The 20,783-nt window shown below is 43.2% G+C and overlaps 1 protein-coding gene across 8 annotated transcripts in view; it reads left to right on the plus strand.

Annotated features, from left to right (window-relative positions):
• Positions 1-12,453: 12,453 nt before the first annotated feature.
• LDB2 (LIM domain binding 2) overlaps positions 12,454-20,783 on the plus strand; it is a 324,577-nt gene continuing 316,247 nt past the window's right edge. For 4 of the 8 annotated variants that reach the window (XM_090267047.1, XM_090267050.1, XM_090267052.1 and 1 more), the window contains exon 1: positions 12,454-12,768. In XM_090267047.1, the coding sequence (XP_090123173.1) occupies positions 12,637-12,768 (132 nt within the window). In that variant the 5' untranslated portion in view covers positions 12,454-12,636. The remainder of the gene's footprint in view (positions 12,769-20,783) is intronic. The other 4 variants (XM_090267043.1, XM_090267045.1, XM_090267044.1 and 1 more) reach the window with 1 other exon arrangement.

Below are 20,783 nucleotides of genomic sequence, written 5' to 3' on the forward strand. Positions count from 1 at the left end.
AGGCTTCTGTCTGCCCATGTGAGGACGGAGGGACTGGAGCGACCCCTGGGCTGCTGTCTGCCTGGAGGTGGTGTGTTCCTGTACTATTTGTGCAAATAAACCTGAGGCAGCATCTAAAAAGGAAAAAAGAAGAAGAAGAAACATTGCTGAATATTTGCAGTGACTATTTATAATAGTATTCATTAAGAAGTTTCCTAAAAATCCAACAGTAAGAAAACGGCATCCCCATAAACTGGAATATCATGCAGTTATTTAAATTAGGTTTTTAACATTGATGATATAAGAAAATGGTCATATATATAATATTAAGTGAAAAGATATAAAATTTTATATGTACTCTTACCATGATCATATTTAAAAATCATCTATGTATGTATAAACAAGTCCTAGGAACAAATATATCAAAATGTTAGTGACCATTTTCCTGGGTAATACAATGACTAGTTTTTAATTCCCTCTTCACTGTCTTCTAATTGTTTTAATTTTTAAAGTTTTCTCAAATGATCATTACTACAATTATAATTGGAAAACTACTTCACAACTTTAATATTAGATTGCTCCTTTAGTTTTATTTAAATGTGATATATAAGATATATAATATGTTTATGGGATTTTTCTATTTCATTGTCTATATGTTCAAGTGATATCTCATGAGCTTCTTTTTGCCAAACTTGACTAATGCTTATGTAGCTCTCAGGAAAGGAAGTGGGCATTTTAGTAGAAGAACCTGGTTAGTAAAGAGCGTGGTATGATAATCCCTACATGAAATGACCCATAGAGTCACGCTTGCTGTTATGGGAAGACTCCCTAGTTCCCTGGGATTGGATGAATCACTCTTCACTCCCAATACACTCCACCTGCACCATGACCACTCAGCAATTCTCACTGCGAACCAATCGTGGGCACACAGACTACCTTGGAAGCAAATGAGGGCACTCATTTTGCATAACTCTCAATACTTAGTGTGGAGCTCTAGCAGGCATTTGAGAATGGCCTGGATCATTGAATTGAATCATCTGTCACCAATAAGCATCTTGTTCTGATTGCTGGTATGTTCTGCTGTCCATTATGGTATCCACATCCACCTTGCCTTTGGCAATTGAGGGGCCTCTGTTTGACCACGGTGGCCCTGGGGTCCAATTGTTTGTTCAACTGATTCGCTGGAGCCCACCCACATTGGGGAGGGCCACCTGCTTTACTTGGTTTACCAACTTAAGTGTTAACGTCATCCAGAAACACCTTCACAGATACACCCAGAATAACGTTTCACCAAATTCCTGGGCCCCTTCAAGGTGACACATAAAACGAACCATTATAGTTCCAAACTATAGTACCTGATGCATCAGGATGCCAACAAAGTTGAACTGAGCATACAGGTTACTGTGTATATAAAATATTGATTCATTTTGAAATCAGGTTGTAAGTGATAACAATCTCACAATATATTGTGTGTCTTGAAATTTTTGCTACATATCGACAAATGCATCTGGACCTAGTTTGTCATGATGTGCTAAGGACAAGATACCACGTGGGTGCTAGTTTCTATGCAGAGGGCTCAGGCCTTCTTAACCCAGTGAATGAGTCAAAGAAACAGTTTGAAATATAGATTGGGGAGTCAGAGAAGACCCCCACAAAGAAAAGTGACATTTACACCTAGACCAAAGAATGAATATTAGATCTTCATTGCCCTGTTTTTCTACCATGATGAAAAATCAGAAAAGAGGGGCTTGTGGCCCACAGCTCCCCATGGGTGTGCAGCTGTGAGCCTGGCCCACATGAGCACAGGGATAAGCTACTGGGTCCTGTGCAGTGGATGTGGTGGCAAAGCCAGGCGCAGTTCACATTTGTCTTCTTACTTTAAAGTATTGTGTCAATTTTCCTCATAAGTATGTAGTATGCTTACCAACATGAAAACTAAGTCAAAATTAAAAACTGCTGATGGACCATCTTCATCTAACTCACTTAGAGGGCAGGCTGGTAACACATAATCGATAATTTACAAAGTATGGTACACTTTGTCTTAAGATAATTTTACTTTTAGCATCTTATTGTGGGTAAACGGAAGTGTACCAAAAGATGTGAGATCACCACACACATGTAACTGTGTGAAGTGATGTGTTAATTACCTTGGTTGTGGTAATCATTTCACAATGTATATGCGTATCAAATCACCACACTGTACACCCTCAATAGATGCCATTTTTATTTGTCAATTATACTTCAACAAAGCAGAAAAAAAGGATATTACTATGTTCATTCAAGGACTGTTGCATTAGGGAAAATCGGAAATAATACGGCTATCTGTTCTCAGGGGCAGTTAGATCAGTGAAGGCCCTTTCACATAAGGCAATCCCCCATAGCCCTTAAAAACCACGTGGAGAAAACAGATAAGGACGACTCACTTGGGAAACAAAGCAGGTAAAAGCAAAAAGTGAACTGATAAAATCAGAGGGTAAATGCTAAGTCCTAGCAAACAGTAGTTTCTCCAAGTTACCTCGGCTATGACACACTTCAAAGGGGGTGGCAAATGACAGGGCAGACCTGGCCCATTCTGGAAAATGTACTATTATGTACAGTTATTTCCCAAAATAAATTGTTTGATCTTGGATTAGGGTAGGGCTTTTATGGAAGGAACACACATGCATGCTTCAGATGTCAGTCCAATAATAGAGGGATGTAGAAGTCAATTCTGAGCAGGCACCGGCATTGGGGCTCCCTTTGTTCGCCAATGACTGTCCAGGTCCAGGTCATGCCGTAGAAGTTCGTCCTTGGCAGGCTTTGTGCGCCACACCGTCTTTTCTCCAGCCTTCACGGTGTCTGCCAAGGCCTGGGGTCACTGCAGCCGATCTGCAAGTCTCTCGGAGACAGGGAAGCAAAAGGCATGCCGATTGGTGGTGGGGGTGGGCGGAATTTACAATTAAGGTCTGAGAAAAATGTGATATCGTGGATCATAATTATGTGTGTTAGAAAAAAATCCGTGCCATTGTCAGAGATTTAGCTAGCGCAATGTTTGTGAAATATTTGTCCCCCACTTTGTGTGATACATCACAGTTTTGTGGTGTGGCACTGGGTGGGTACATGTGTGTATGTGAATTCGGGGGGGGTGTCATATAAGATTTGTAAAATATAGGGCCTGCCCACAGGGATCTTACCCATAATTTAACTAGGAGGGCCAAATCCGTGTGTGGCAGTTTCTTCATGCATAGAGAAAGATGTATCTAAGTCAGCAGGACATTGTGAAAGATGGAATCGTATGTGAAGCACCAGACTCCACATCTGCATGGCAATTAGTAAGCAAGCAGTAAATGAGGCTGTTATTTTATTATTCTTACTCTTACCAGTATACAAAGAGACAACACACAGGGTTCCTTTGCACTCCCTTGCAACGCATGTGGCTTTGAGCGAAGCTGGCATCTTGGTGGTTCGGTTTGGAAGCCTCTGCAGACCAGGCCCAGGAATGGCTGTGACCAAGCTCCACACACTAGGTGGCTTATGTCATCAGAAATGCTTTCTCTCACTGCTCTAGAGGCTCTGAGTCTGATGTCAAGCTGCTGCGCTCCCTCTGAAGGCTCCAGCCAAGAATGCTTCCTCTCCTCTTCTTGTCTTCTGGGGGTACCCTGGCTTGTACCAGAAGCTCCCTGGCTTCTGCCTCCTCTTTCCATGACCCTCCCTTCCCTCTATGCGTGTCTGGGCCCCTCTGTCTCAGGCCATTGGGCGTAGACCCACCCGGATCCAATGAGACCTTGTTTTAACTTGACTACCTGACAGAGACCCTATTTACACATAAGGCCACATTCACAGGTACTGGGGGTTAGAACTTGAACTTAAATTTGTTTTGCAGGGGGGCATAGTTTAACTCACTGTATCTACCTTCTGGTAAGGACCCTGCCATTTATTCAGGTCCTTGGATTTAGAAGGACCAACTCTGGCCCAGGCTGGAAGGGTGGACATGTGAACCAGGACTGGCCACTCCCTTGACCACAGCGATTGGTTGAGTGGCATTTATGTTCCAAACCAGGCAATGAAGTTCAACGCTGGCATTTTTTTATTTGGAATCTTGCCAAAGAAGCCTCTCTTGCTGCTGGGCAAGCTTAGACAGACAGAAGCCCACTCTGGCCATAGTCACCACACAACCAAGACCTCCCTCTGAGTGAAGAAAGCCTGCAGGGCTGAATTTGGGCTCCTGGATATTACTGTACCTGGATTCAGGAACTTCTGCCTTTTCCAATGACATAAACTAATGCATTCAACTCTTCTCTTTTTTGTGCATGACATCAGGAGTAAGTTTCCCTCTACTTGCAAACAAGAGTCCCAAATGATGCATTGTATCTTCTCATTTATATATTTTTTTCCTTTAGGACACAATGTGTTGCATGCGTGTGTGACCATGTGCTAGGAAACACCTGTTCTCTGTTCTCCAGCAGTGCATGGCCAAGCGTGGAGAGAAACAGAGGTGATGGCCATATCGATTGAGGGCATCCCCAGAGAGGCGACAGGCTTCTTGGGCTCAGGTTCCAGCCCACCAGTTACCACCTGGGCGACTTTGGGCAAGTTACACAGCTTCTCTGTGCCTACTCTTCTTCATCTACAAAAGAAAAACAATACTAGTCTTTATCTTATGGGATTGTTGTAAGGAAAAATGAGTTAATACAGCAGTCCCTTTCTATATTGCGGTTCACTTATCATGGCCTCACTGTATTGCGGGATTTTAAAAAATATTATATTTAATTATTTATCGTGGATTTTTTGCTATATTGCGGGATTTTGCGGTACTGTATACATATGTTGTTAAAGTTACGTAGGTTTAAGAGTGTAGAATAAATGTAAGATTCCTACTTCGCGAGGGGGTCTAGAATGTAACACCCGCAATACGTGAGGGAATACTGTATTCATAAAATGCTGGGAAACATTGCCTGACATTTTGTAACAGCTATATAAAGTTAGTTATCTTATTGAGCAGAACGTGTTCTTCCTTAATTCCCATAATGGCTCTATGAAATTAGCACTATTATTGCCATCGCATAAATAAAGAAAATAAAGCTAATGTTAGTGATGAGGAAGGAAATAATAGAGAACAATGTCTTAGAAATGGAGCTCTCAAGTTATCAGATTTGCCCATATTTTTTTGCCCAGTACCTAGCATAGTACCTGACATGTTGTAAGTACCCAATAAATGATTTCTGAATGAATGAAGATCACAGCTTTTATACATCCCTATTTACAAGGGTGGGCAAAAGTAGGTTTACTGTTGTTTGTGTAAATAAATAAACAAAACAAGAATGAATTCTATGTTTTTTCCGTACAAACAACTGTGAACCTACTTTTGCCCTCCCCTATTTGGATAGCCTAGCCTGACATTTGAGAATGTAAATTGCTAGGTCGGTGCCTGGGATTTAGTCTGATAAGCTTTCATCCATTTATTTTATGAATATATACTGAGCACCCACACATGGCAGACAGCATGTTAGATTCTGAGTGTACATGGGTAGATAAAACCAACAATCATCAATACTCATGAGTTTACAATCTCATAGTGGACACAGGGAGTATACAAGTAAATAGATAACACAGACATGATTGCAAAGAGCGATCAGTGGTAGAGACCTAGCAACCTGGATTCAGTGACGGAGCCTGGATGAGTTGTTTAGGTAGTTTGTTCCTCTGAAGAGGGAACATTCTGACTGAAGCTGAAGGCTAAGGATGAGGAGCTAGCCCTGCCAGGGACAAAGAGAGGGGGATTCTAGAGGAAAGAGCTTGTTATGTTCTGGGAGTGTAGCGGAAGGAGCGTGGCGGGGGGTGGGGGAATAGATACACAGATGTGACTGGAAGGGTGGGAGGGGTCAGACCACACAGAGTGTGAGAGAGGAGGGCCCAGCACATAGTGGACACTCAGTGACCACATCTGAGCGATTGAAGACTGTCAGATGGTCCTAGGCGTGGGGGTGGATTTTACCGTTGATAACCCAGAAAGGACCTGTTCTCAATGGCTCTCGCCTTCCTTAGTCATCTCCATTACTTATTACATTTGGTTTAGGCAAGAGGACATTAGAGAGTGACAGTGAGTACTACAAGGAAGTACAAAAAATTCAAGATGCCACCCAAACTGCAGGGTGGACCCAGGTTTCCAAGCTCTTTGGGATAGTCAGCGGCGCTGACAACTCCTCAGCCGCAGACTGATGCCACAGGTGAGTCTTAGATGCCCATGGTACAATGGGCATCAGTGGTAACTGGTACTGATGAGAAGGTGGCCTTTAAGCATCCCACAAAGTCATCTATCCTTTTCATTCTGGGAAATAGCCCAGAGCCACGAGAGAACTTTTCAGTCTCTGTTTCGGGTCTTCTGTTTCATGGGTTCCAGAGAGAAGTCCCTGAGCAAATGTATCCTGGGGCTTCATTCCTCTGTCTGAAATCTGCTTCCCAAAGCATAGTTTGGTTCTTGGGTCTGTCTGAATCCAACCCACCCTCCTCGTGTCTGCAAGCCACTTTATTTTGTCCCATTTTCCGGCTCGCCCATGCCTATGCAATAAACCACAACTTTTTTCTTAAGATTGTACTGTCTCCAACTTGTGCAGTTTCTTGGTTTTGCTTGATGTCAGACATGTTCATTTCTGTGTTGTCTGCTCTGCTTAGCATGCCCTTTAACAGACTTTCATCTTTGTCTCTCTGACAGATCCTTTAAGGATAAACACAAGTGCCAACTCCTCTGTGAAGCCTTCCTTGACTTAACTGGTTTGAGTGATTCCTTCCCTCCTTGAAGGCTCTTTGTAAATTAGCATTATATTTATAAGTTTGAAGATGCTTACCATATTATACCTGTCACCTCTTCTAATAATAACAATCACAACTGCGAACACTTGCTAAATGCCAAACACCATTCCAGTCAATTTACATGTATTAATTTATTTAATTCCCATAAGAATCATAGGATTGTTATGAACCCCATTATACAGGTCAGAAACCTGAAGCACAAGGAGGGTAAGTGCCCGAGGACACACAGCTAAATGCAGGATTCAAGGTTCAGACCAAGTCAGTGAGGCTTTAAAGTTTGTCCTCTAGAAGATTATTCTAGAACTGCCCCTCTACTGTAAAGATCCCAGAGTTGGAGATTAGTTCTGTGTTTACTTTCATTGTATTTCTAGACCTGTATTCCCAGCACCTGGCACAGTGCTTAGTACAAAGTAAGGGCTCAATGTGCTTGTATATTTGTGAATGAAGAAAACATATTGGGCATATCTCTGAGTCTCTTGAAAGCAGAGACCATGCCTTGTATGTCTTTATCTCTATCCCCCGGCCACATCTCAGCTGTATCTTGCACATACCTGTTAGTTAAATGCTTATTGAATGAAGAGGCAGAAGGAAAAATACAGGGCACAGCAACAGGCAAAGGAGGGCAGAGAAGGGGAATTGAAGAGTGGACAGGAAACTAGCTTTCTGAAGCAAACAGAGCTTGCTAGAAGGAAATGGAGAGGGCACAACTGTATGGATTAAGGAAAGGGACCATGAGTTGAACACCTAAATGGACCAGGCAAGTAAATGAAAATTAGGGACGTTGGCTGGTGAAGGCCAGGGTGAATGGTCAAGCACTAAGAGTCAGGTCCCAGGGCATGTTGCTATGCAGGTGGTGATGGGTCCAAGGGTTGCCATGGCTTGGGGTTTTTCCAGAGAAGATGCAAATCTGGATTTTATGTGAAATTCTTGATTTTTGTCAACTGTTGGCAACTATTTCAAATTAAAGGAAAAATAAACACTGATTGGGTTAAACCTAAGTCTTTTGGAGCTTATTCAATACTCAGCATGCCAAATTACAGGTAAACTAGCATGGTCCAGTGTTTGGGGGTAAAAGAACGGTCACATTGAGGTTCAGCTTGCTCGTTCTTTTATGATATACAAATATTGCTTCTTGAGTTTCTCTATGGAGAACATAGAGACGTGATTTGCTGGCTTAAAACAAGCACTTCATTTGTTTCTCTTCTCAGGCTCAGTCCTAGGCTAACAAGAAGACAAGTCTTGACTGGTCCCTCAAGAAGCAAGGAAGCAGGACAGACAGACAAGCAGCAAAACCAACCAGGTAACCTGATGGGGTAAAGGATTAAACACCCAACAGTGTGGCTTTGGGAGTATATGCCAGAAGATTTTGAATGAAGGGAAAAAAAAGTTGGAAACAGTTTGGCAAGAATTCAAGGAGAATGGGTAGAAGTGGGGGCAGGGCACAATGGATGTCTGAAATTAAGCAGGAGAAAGAATAAAATACTGATGATAAGAGTCACTTCATCTTCTTGCCTTTTCTTTTGTTTAATTGGGTATGTAAGGCCTGAGCACCTACTGTGGGCTCAGAACCACTCTGGCCTCTAAGGACAAAGAGCAGAGATGCCCTAAAGATGAGGATGAACCTGAGCTTAAGTAAGACCCAGGCAGACTTATATGAATCTTGTCCCTCTCACTTATTAATTGCATGACCTTGAAGAAGCTTCTTAGCATCTCAATGACTCCGTTTTCATATCTATAGAATGGGACAAGCAATTGAATCAATCACATTGATTTATTGTGAGATGAACAAAGAATATGTGTGGAAACCATTCAGCATAGGGTGCCACATATTAAGTGCTGTCTTTACAAATGACAGCAATTACTATGTTTGCATGTAAATTCTCTAATAGAAGAATATAGAAGATACACTGTTGAACTAAACAGGTGAATTATTTTCCATCTCTGCCTTTTACTTATTGCCCTCACAGCACACATGACAACATGAAACTAGGTTCCCAGAGGCTTATTAGCTCTACATGGTCTCTCCCCACCCCCAACTTGATTGCAAGGGACAGGAAGGCAGGGCATCTATCTGCTGTGTCCACCTTGACCTCCCGTGTTCCTTAGCACCTAAGCATTTACAGTTGACCCTTGAGTGACATGAGTTCGAACTGCATGAGTGCATTTATACATGATTTTTTCAATACATACTGTTGGGCCTTCATAACAATGGGTCTCAAATCTGCAGATAGCTGAACAGTATTTTCTATTTACTGCTATAAATATGCAGTCGGGATGCAAAAATACTGTTTTATATCCATTGTTGGTTGGATTGGCCGATGTGAAGGGCTGAGGGTAGAGTCAAAAGTTGTATACAGATTTTCAACTTCCTGGAGGTTTGGCACTCCTAGTGCTGAACCTGTTCAAGGGTCAACTATATTAGGTAAGTGAGACTAATAACATTATTGAGCATTTATATGTGGGTTCTAATACATCCTAGGGTAGTATTTCATCTCCGTCGTCGTCGGCAGCTGTCCGTCTCGAGAGACGATGGTGTAGCTTCTTAAGAGTCTATCTGCACCGCCGAGAATGGTTGTGCAGTCCGACTCGGGAGTGACACAGTATCTGTCTCCTCCCGTGTTGAATCGACATCTTGCGATGGCGCTGGAGTGTCCTCTCCAGTGAAGCTGAAGCTACAGAGCCTGGGCATGGTGATATGGAGGGTCTGCTGTTGCCCATGCAGCAGACCCCCCCTCTCTTCGCAGCTGAAGGGTCCAAGGGAAAGACGGAGTCAATACAGCTTGGCTTCAGGTGCGCCGCAGGAGTTGCCGGTGTTGACTACAACGTCAAACCACCTTAGGGACTCCGGCTCCGGATTTTCTGTCGGGGTTTACTCCCTTAGCCTTTCCCCTGAAGAGGTATGCTGCAAGGCAGCGGAGGTTTTTTGGAGTCAGAGTTTTCCTTCTCTGATGTGCCCTGACTGGAAGATCGAACCAGCGACACTTAGCTCGCAGGCCGACGCTCAATCCACTGAGCCAAACCAGCCAGGGAGTATTTCCTCTAATTCTTTGCAATAATCTTATGGATTGTTAGTATCATCGTCCAGTCTCTTTCTCAAGTTCCCAGGGCAAGTAAGTGGTGGAACCAAGGCTGAGATGTGCGCCAGGCCGGTGCTACAGCCCGTGCCCACGGCCACAGTGAAAGGAATGACTGTGGAATGATGGAAAGAATGAATGGAGGTGAAAAAATGTTCACAGGGGAGGAGGCAACTTAACTGGATCGAAGGATGAGTGGGACTTTTTAGGTAAACAATGAGCAACAGTACAAATATGTACATTTGTGGAATGAGATTGTAACTTCAGGAAGATCAAGTGTAGCTAATTAATTGTGTGTGTGCGTGTTGTCTTTGATAGAGAGACAGGGAATGAGACAGAGGGACACACACACAGACACGCACACAGAGGTCTCAACTATCCCTGAGAGCCATGCTAAGGAGCTCGAACATTTTCCTACACGCAGCAGGAAAACACTGAAGGGAAGACATGGGACACGGTCGATTTCCCTTTCCTATAGTCTGCATTCTGATTAGGACAAATCACAAGTTAGAAGTGAATTGTGAATCCGGGGGCAGAGACACCAGTTTGGAGACTCATGGTGTAGAAAGGACAAAAAACAACACACGCCAAATGTTATAGTTTCGGATTTTTCTGAATTTGCACTAGGTATTAACAGGAAGAAGTATTTCCTCTTATAACTTGGGATAGTACAAAGAATTCATGAAAGAAAAACTTTACTCAGAAAGGGGTTCCCTAAATGGGTTTTGAGCTTTTCCTTTTCTTGATCAATATTGGGCTTCACACACCTGCTAGGTGTTACTTTGATTTTTGCGCTCAGCCGGGTAAACACAAACCCAGGCAGGCACTTAAAGTCTTGGAAAGTCTTTAGTTTGGGGAGTTAAACACAAGGTTTTGCAGTGGTCATCATTCCAAAACATAAATCACGCCAAATTTATTTGAAATCCTGTCTTTGGAAGGTTGTGTGTTTTGACAAACCTTGCAGCAAGGCTGGTCCTGCTTTCGGCTTTGTAATGAAACCCGAAACCAAGCATGCGGGTCGCCTGCGGGTCTTCTCCAACACGCTCCAAGCGGCCTAGTGCAGTGCCTGCCTCCCTCAGATCACCCCGGCAAAGCCGCAGGGTTGCGTTGGGCCGCACCGGACATTTGGGGGGTAATTCTGCAAACACTTCATGCAATTATGGAAAAGGACCAAGGAGGACAGCGATTTGGGGGCATTTCCATGCCTGACTATTCTACGAGAGAGTAAATTGCAGAATTAGCAATATCTTATCCCCTGTTGGCTAGTGACTTGGAGATACCCCCAGCCGTGAGTGGGGCAGAAAGTTAATTAATCTGCTTATTGAAAGGAAGAAATGTCTCATTTGCATGCATTTACATTCAGGGCTTGCATGCATCTTGCTTTTGGTGGTCTTTGCTTTCTTTCCTTGATACTACTGACCTAGCTAGGTATTAGCTCCATACATTTACATTTTCTGTGTCTGAGCTTTGTTTATGGGGTATATATCTGGTTATCATTGGTTCCAGCAGAATTTCATGGCCAAATAGATCATTTAATTCTCTACAAGAGATTCTTTTCCCTCCCATGAGCGGTTTTCTTCCAGTTATCAAATGGCACGGTTGGGAACAGATTTATATACTTGACCAATCTTGTAAAATAAAGACCCAACTCCATCAGAGTTGGACATGTTTGGGGATGAGCCATTCAATTATCTGCCATTTCCCACTGAGCTGAGTTTTCCAACGTCATGTTGGTGGAAGTTTTCTTCTTCTTGCTTTTTCCACCTTATTGGGAGGTCTGCTTCTGGAGTTTTGTTTTCTTTTTTCCTCTTAGGGGGAAAAAAAAAAAAAAAAAAGACCATTGCTCCATGAATGTATCTCAGGCATCCCACATTCCCAATCATTGTTTTTACCTGAAAATGCTTAGGCAGCCTGAATCCAGACCCCCTAAAACCTGCGGGGAGGAGGCCTCGGAGGAGGGGGCGGGGCCAAGCAGCAGCAGCGTGATTGGGGAGGGGTGGGAGTGAGGAGGACTTGAAATGCGAAGACCATGACTAGCTCTGGGAACACCAGCAAGTGAAAACAAAACTATAGAGGGAGGTTAGTGCAAAAGGCAATCTTTGCATGTGAGTGAGCCACCAGCCCACGCGTGAGGGACCGAAGAGGGGGTGCGTGCTTCTGTGTTTTGTAGCAGTCCCATTCCTGATACATTACTACAGCGTGGCTGTCAGGGGTGAGTGGCTCAGGCGGCCCCTGAAACCACCTATATGCTAACAAGCTTAGTAATCAGATGGCGAAGGGTCCTGGCTGGAGGGAAAAAATGAAACCCAAACCTTAGACCTCTGTCAGACTGTGAGGAGAATTATATTTTTGAACTAGTCTCCAGTGTGGACAGGAAATGACCTCTCCACAAACTGCTTCTTTAAAAACAAGCAGTGGTGCCTAAAGCTATCCAGCTCCTCTCTCTCTCTCTCTCTCTCCCTCCCTCCCTCTGCCTCCCTCCCTCCTTCCTTCCCTCCGTCCCCCCTCCCGCCCTCCCTCCTCTCCCGAGCTCCTGCTCGCTCCCTCTCCCTGCTCTGCCTCCCTCCTCCTCCTCCCCCCCCCCTCCTCTGGCTCCGCTCCCCTCCAGCTCGCTATAGAGGGCTCCGAGAGCAGATCCCAGCCAGTGTGCTCAGCCTGCCTGCCTGCCTGCCTCTGCGTGTGTGTGTGAGCGCGTGTGCGTGCGTCCACTTTGTACTGCGAAGAACACAGCCCATGTGCTCTGCATGGACGTTACTGATACTCTGTTTCGCTTGATTTTCGACAAGCAGGCAAGATGTCCAGCACGCCCCATGACCCCTTCTATTCTTCTCCTTTCGGCCCATTTTATAGGAGGCACACACCATACATGGTTCAGCCAGAGTACCGAATCTACGAGATGAACAAGAGACTGCAGTCTCGCACGGAGGTAAGTACTTCACCCCTGGGCGGGTGTTCGTGGATGTTTTTGTATTTTTATCTTTATGAAATGGTGCACGGGTTTTTCCCGGGGTTGCCGGCTGAATTCGGTGGGAAGTGTCCCACTTGGTACTACCACGTAGGTGGAAATGAGCGCCAGGATGAATCCACTAGTTTGAACGCTGGGTTTCCAAGCGCAGCAACTCTTGGAGCTGGGGCAGTTGCTGCTGGAATCTTGAGACAGACAACCCAGCACTTGACTCACATGCCGGGTCCCCAGAAATGCTGCTGTCCCAGAACTCCGGGGTGTGCAGGCTCGGGGTCAGTCCCGTGAGCGTGTCTTGAGATCTAATTCCAAGGGATTTGGGAATCATTTGCATCTGGCAAAATAATTTTTTAACAAATCCCAGAAGAAGTCAGCTTTGACCCGCGTTCGTCTTTTTTTTTAGTCATCAAAATCGAGATGGAGGGGCAGAAGGGAAACCCCGCGGACTTTTCAGAACTAGCCCTGGGGGGAACACATGTTTGTTGGTTTTCTTGTTAAATTCAGAAACCAGCTGCTTGGGGAAAGGGGGTTCTTGACTCCGTCCTGTCGCTGGTGGGAGTGTCTCCTATGAGCTCTACCTTCCTCAGGAGCTAAGCTCTACGTTCAAGCCAGCTTGAGTTTTTGCATATTTGTGATTAATGCCTGAGAGAAGGGGAGCCTCAGCCTCCAGGGCGGGCAACTCTGGGAGCTGAGAGGGGAGCAGCAGTTTCAGAACTTTCTAAATGCAAAACTCCGGGCTGCCTCCTGCAATTTAAATATTTAATGCCAGTTGACTTTCCCTCTGTGCTGCCTCAGCTGGCAGGTCCTGCTCCTGGGCTGTCCCTTTGCCTGGGAGTTGGGGCTTTGTGTTGAAGTTTGGAGAGGAGGAGTTTGTTATAGGTGCACCAAAGTTACTTTAGGAAGTAGAAATCGCTGGGGTTTCGGTCTTCTCAGTGAAGCTCAAACACCCGGAGCGTGGATGGCAAAGAACTTTTAGGGAAGAGCTCTGGTGGAATTTTAGTTTAAAGATTGACTCTCAACTCTGGAAAGGAACTCAGCTAAGGCTGTGTGCTAAAATAAAATACACTTGCTTGAATTGTCAACGGAACCATGGAGGATTCCTAACGTTTACTGTATTTAATACAGCTAACAAGATGTGACCTGCTTTCTGATTGGCTAACTGCTGGACAAGGACTGATGTTTTTGGGTTTCTTTAATTGGGTAGTCTTTATCACTGCTGTGTTCTTTATATGTTAATAGCTCTTAAGTGCTAAATGTAAATGGTGATATTGTTGCTTTTCCCTAGAAGTCAGTGGCTTTACAGAAGTATAAACTGTTTTGCTTAGAGTGGTGAGCTGTTAGCAGTAAATGAGATTTGTGTGTGTGGTTGTGTGCTACAGTTTGTAGATTTCATGCAGACCTTGGCAACTGTGTGTTGGAACCTTAAATTGTGGTGGTCGTAGCCTTCTTTCAAAATTAGGATAGAAAATGCCTAATGGTTCATGCACACATTAACTGCAATATAAATTGGGGGTAAAAATGTCTTAGAAATATGATTAGTTTAAAAAAGAGACCATGGGCCATTATGGCTCAATTCTTGAAGAGCAACAGGATTTAAAAATAACGTGTGTCCACTTCACATTGGGAAAGTTTTTGAGGAGTCGGGGAAAGAGGTGGTTTCCCCCGTCCTCCTTGGTTATAGCACAGAAGGCAGGTTGCTCTGGTATCTGTGTTCCTTCTGCCCCTTAATTATCACTTGGCCAGTGCTGAGCTAGGAGATTCACCTGGGAGACTTCTCCATCCTGACTGCATCAGAATCTTCAGGATGCAACAAGGTCCTCACTTTTATTTCACATGTGAGAGGAAATCTTTGAAAAGTCCCCCATTTATGGTGTTTCTTAAAAATGGCACGTTATTACCTTTTTTTTTTTTTTTTGAGCTTAACTCAGGTATTCCTAACATTTTTGCATTACAGGGTATTACTTTTAAATGTTTCATCTGAGTAGGAAAAAACTGCTTCACCATTCAAGAACCTGGAGAGGAAAGTTTGGTATGACAAATCTTGAAAATTTATGTAAACCTCTCTGGCTAGGACAAAAAAGCAGTATGAACGCCTTTTTTTCCTCTTCTTTTGGTGTGTTCTAGAGTCAACCTCATACATTTAGCCCCTTTAATTAAGATCTTTTCTTTAATTGACCAAATAATTGCCCTGGTACTTTCTTTTTCTTTGCCAAGCAGTAAATAATGTCATGAACTGAAGGCCATACATTTTTTCATTCTATATGAAAAAAGGAGAGAATCATATAATTAATTGCTCCTAAGATATTTAAATAGTCACATTAAATATTAAATCTTGATTATGGTTTGTAATTGGAAAAGAAAACGTTGAGAAAAAAATAACGTTTCATGAAAAAGTTATAATATTGTGTATTTACCAAAGATGATTATTTATGATAAAGTTTTTCTGAGACAGAGGGATTGATTGGGATAAAATACAGTAATACCCAGCAAGAGTTGCCAGTATATTCACCCACAAAATCAAAGAGATTGTTGAGCAATTACTTTCAGAATTTAACCTATGCACCCGACCTGGTTCCGGGTTCTATATTACCTCCCATCATTTCATTGACCCTTAATAGCGGCCACACATGTACGTGTGAGTAATGTTCTCAACTCCACATTCTTTTTTGAACATAGACTTGGCTAGAGAGGCATTGTAGCTAGTCATTTTGTGATGAATAAATTGTAATCAAGTCTGGAGGAATTTTCTGGAACCTTCCTTCTTTATGGAAAGGAAAGAAAGGAGTGAAGAACCCTGGTGTTTCTCTACTCACCTTCCACTGCAGACCCCCAGGGCATTCTCTCATGGGGATTTATGGATTTCTTCCAATGAAGTCAAATCAAAGCCCTTCAGAAGCTGAGCAGTCTTAGTTTAAAGAGCATTAGATTGGGCGTTAATTCTGTTTCTAACTTGTTTCTGTAATTTACTAACTGGTTGGTATGGCTCTTGGTTCCTCGTCTGCAAATTACCTGTAGTGCCCTCGAGTTTAAAAATTCAGCTACCGCAAAAGTCCCAGTTTGGTTTTCTTGGGTATGAGAAAGTATTGTGAGCGAGCATACAGAACACAGACCTTGTTTCTTTGCTCCTGGTATTTAGTTCAAAATCACAAATGGTCCAGAAATAATATGGGTAATAGTGGTGAAAATCTTAAAGACAGAGACCCTGCCAGTCTTGTTGGAAGCTAGCCCTTGGAGCAAGGAATTCCTGGGACCAAGTAGGTGCTCAATAAACACTTGTTAAGTAGCCCATGGACCCATGAATGAGGAGATGCAGGGGCAGAGAGCCTTGGAGAACTCGATTATTGAAATTATTAACATCTTGCCTAAGAAACATAGCTGCGAGGCCTGTGGGAGCATGGCAACCCCTGAGGCTGCTGTGGGCACTTGCTTCCCATGCCCCTCAAAGTGCCTCCCTCACATTCTCTCCACTTACTTTATCATAATGTAATTTAGATCCCTAATTTTTATGGCAAAAACAAAACAAAACAAAACAAAAAAACCCAAAGGTCTAAGAGATTATAGAACCTCATCTCTTTTTAAAAGAATATGGATGCATTGCAAAGCAAACAAAAGCAACAACCAAAAACATTTCAAATGCTGTCGGCTGTTCTGGCAAATAATTTTTTTTTTTTTTTTTTTCTTTTGGCAACACCAGAATCTCAGTAAAATTTCATAAAGAAATGGATGGGTGTTTCCCCCCTTTATAAATGAAGTTAAGAGAAACAGATTTGCGTCACACCGTTGGTCATGTAATTCCCAGGCAGAGGAAGGGGGTTTTATTCACTGTTGCATGTGCCACCACGAATTGACCTGTTGTCTTCCAAAATTCCAGCCTTCAAATGGTCTTGCTGCCCCAAATGTATTCCGGAAGAACAGAACTGCACAATTGTATCGTTTCACGCTGCACACTGGGTACCGTCAGATAGGATATGAAAATATGTTCTAAAGAGTTCAGAATTTGTTTTGTAAAACGCTTCAAGAATAACAAAAAATATTTTTAAAAAAACTTCCTGAGGTTTGTGCTATGAGATGAAAATACACTTAAAATAAAGAGCACATCATAGGGACCTTCATTTTTAGTGGAGGGATTTAACTAATGTTGGATTGTTACAGAATTTAAGAAACTTTAAGTTGTAAAAATCCGGTTGTTGATAACTTTCCTGTGCCCTGTTTCCTTATTCAAATGATGAAAAATGTCTCCATTTTAATGAAGATTTTTAAGTATGCTTTTTCATGTCAGGATGCTCATTTTAATAAAATACCACAAACATCACAGAAGGGTGGGTTCCATCTGCATTTCTTCTGTTTTGAGATTTTTTTTTCTTTTATCAGTGTTACATGCCCCACTCCAGAAGAGAAAACTGATTGCAGTTGGAAGCTGTACACACCAAGATTTTATTAGAATTACAGTTTTTAGTTTTACAGGATTTAATATGAACGTAAAAAATGTTTGAAAACCTTGAAATTTAAATCTGCTGCTTTTCACCCCTTCTCAGCTCAATTCTCAAACTCCCTGGGGGCAGGTGTGGGAGGAGGGGTCGGGGGTTCCCAGTCTTTTCTTTGGGCTACATTTTTACATACTTCAGTCACAGGGTTTCAAGTTGTAACATCATGTTTATTCATGGAACAGCTCAGTATCATCGATGTTCAGATGGAGTCTAGTTAAAATGAGATTAGGTATTTTGGATGGGAAAAGTGCTTTGTGATAACTGGGAAATGTTTTTCCCTAGAAACTTAGGAAGAAAAATGTTGCTGTTACTCAGAGGCATATGAATGATTTTCAGTGTTAAACACAGAACTTTTCTAAGTTTTTTGACGGGGGTTGGTGAGGAGTGGGGGAGGGGGGCCTGGTAGTGGTAAGGAAAGCTATTTTGAAAATGTTAAATGAAACCAAAAGCACAGTTTTAAAAATGAGAACTTGCAAACTCTTATTTTTCAAGATCTCTACTTGGCCTCAGAAAACACCCTGCAGGACTCCTGCACCGGTTTTATTTTCCTGAGGTCTTTTTTTTTTCTTTCCATTTTCTTACTATGGGAACTGTTTTTAATTAAAAATTGCTGCAAACTAACTATTCGTAGGAGGCCACAGAGGGAAAAGAAAGCCCTCTCAACTCACATTCAACACGGATTCTTATCTGCCTGAAATCAATGCACATTTAAATTTCTCCCTTTTTGGTGTGTAAATTATGATATAGGTTATAAAACTGTATGAATTTTTTATGCATTTAGCTTTTTGTTTGGGTTTCAGAAAGAAATTAATTTAAATTGTATGGAGAACAGGGCTATAAATCTCCTTTTATTACATTTGTCCACATTAACTCATTTTTCACAAGGAACACAGAATACCCCCTTTCTGAACAAGCAAACAAAACATAAAACAAACAACCTCAAACATTCAACTATATACCTCGTCAATGTAAGATTCATAAACTTACTTATTTGGGTTTGATTGGTGGGTCTCAAAACATAATTGATCTGGGAAAACAATCTCTGTAAGTGTCAGACAACAGAGCTTTAAAAATCAAAATATTCTACTGATGTAGATAGTACTTACGCCTTTGTTAGTTCCTGCCTGCTCCCTGTTTCTCTTTCTCTCTTTTCTGTCTTTCTTTCTCTTTCTTTCCTTCTTTTTTCCCTTCCTTCCCTCTGTTCTTTCTTCCTTGCTCTCTTTTCTTTTTTAGTAGTTGGATCCTGTTTTCTTTAAAAAATTAATTCTAGCAGCATGTAGCCAAACATAGGCAATTATTAACATTTAAAACAAAATGCCATCATTCTTCAAGAATTCCCATACTTCTGGCAGTGACCATACCAGAGTCTGAAAATATAGAGATGATGAAGACGTTTGCTGTCATCCAGAAACTTACAATGTGCTAATGAAGGGAGCCGTACAAACCAACTTGCACAGTGAGGTGCTGTGATAGATTAGTACACAATGTCGTCTGCGTGTACCCAAGGACTGATAAGTGTGCACATTTCTGAAAGGCAGTCATGGTGATAACAACTAGCATCTCCGGAGTGTTTAATCTCTGTTGGGTCATGGTGCTAAGTGCTTTTTAAAAAGGATTTATTTGTTTTTAGAGAGAGGGGAAGGGAGGGAGAAAGAGAGGGAGAGAAACACCGATGTATGGTTGCCACTTGCATGCCCCAAGCTGGGGATCTGACCCATAACCCAGGCATGTGCCCTGACTGGGACTCAAACCAGTGACCCTTTGGTTCACAGGCCAGCATTCAATCCACTGAGCCACACCAGCTAGGACCTAAGTGTGTTCTTTTGGTCAGCTTATGTAACTAACCGTCATAATCGCCTCCTGAGATAGGTACTGTTAACATCTGCATCATTACTGATGAGGAAACAGAGGATGAAGTAAGTTGTCCAAGGTCACACAGATGGTAGTTTAGTGTTAGGGATTATGCTGTTAACTATTCTGCTATAGCACCTCTCCTAAGATAAGAAATAATAGCTAGGATTCTAGTTTTATGTATGGAAATTTATTAGGTGAATCCATTCATTTTCCCCCAGGGTAGGTTGCCTTTGGCAGTGGCTGGAAAGTTGACCCCATCCACCTAAATTGGTTAGACTATTTGTCTCTCAAATGCCTCGTTTCAAAAAGAACCACGTGAACTTCCAAAGGATGGAGCCAGAGATCAAACATAGACCCTGGTTATTGAAAAAAAGAACCAAAATCACACTGTCTGTTGAATGAATATCTGTTATATTCCTTGAAGTAGCATTATCGGAAAAACCACTGGTATTGCTGTGGAATATTATGCACAGTCATCTAAAAGTTTAATTATTCTACTTAGAAAATACTTAGGTTTCCATCCAGCGCTCGACTCTTCTCAGGCGTGCTCTGTGGAAGACGGTCTTTTAATCGTTTTAAGCCGTAGAGGGATGACTAGAAAAAAGATTTCCCTCTGCGGGCGCCGCCCCCTCCACATGTAAATGCGAGGAGATGCAATTAGAAGTAGAATTTGGACCAGGGTTGGCTTCCTGTGCGGGCGATCAGTTGGGAATCTTCGGGACAATAAAGGCACCGAGGGAAAGAACGGCAGCCTGTGGGTACCCACTATACATACTGGTGGGATCCTCTGCCCAGAGGCGGTCTCTCCACATCGGGCGTCTCCGCGGTTCTTTGCAGAGGGTGGTGTTTCCTTTCTACCCTCCCGTAGCGACCTGTGAGGCCATTGCCTCTAAACGGCTGGCAGTTATTGGAGAGAAGATGAACCTCCATTTGATTTACCCCCAGGCCCAAGATGCACGCGTGCTGGCCCGCATGTAACAGGCCAGGGACTGGAGGCGCAGGGAGGCAGCATCCCAGCGGCTGGATCTTCTCACTCCCCCCCCCCACCCCCACTCCTCTCCCAACGCAGGGCGGAGGTTTGCTTCCACGTTGAGCAGCCTGATTTGAAGATGTAGTCTTGCAATTAAGAACCGAAGACTTCGAGTGAAAGCGGTGGCAGCCCCCCAACCCGCTCTGCCCCACAAGAGGAGGCACCTGCCCTATTGTGGTGATGTCACAAGCCCCAGCCTGTGGTCCTCAGGCTCTCTCTTCCCACCCTCTGGCCCCCACAAGCAGCCAAGGTGGTGTTTTTGAAGTGCAAAGCAGATAATGCTGCTCTAGCTTCCCCTCATACCCAGAGTACATTCAAACTCTTTGCTGTAGTTTTCTCAAAAATTGTATTTTATTGTTTATGCTATTACAGTGGTCTCTGCTCTTTCCCCCTGGCTCGCCTCCCCCCAGCCCCACCCCATAGGCAGTCCCCACATTATTGTATCCCTGCATCACACGTATGTGTTCTTTGGCTAATCCTTCCCCTTCTTTCATCCCGTCCCCCAGCCTCTCCCACAATTGTCTGTCTGTCCCATGTGTCTATGCTTCTGTCTTTGCTGCAGCTTTAAGGCTCTTATTTGTTTCTTCTTGACGGCCCGCCTTCTCTCC

Source organism: Furipterus horrens, unplaced genomic scaffold, assembly GCF_987537825.1.
Source record: "Furipterus horrens unplaced genomic scaffold, mFurHor1.1.pri manual_scaffold_2, whole genome shotgun sequence".
NCBI classification, from domain to species: domain Eukaryota; kingdom Metazoa; phylum Chordata; class Mammalia; order Chiroptera; family Furipteridae; genus Furipterus; species Furipterus horrens.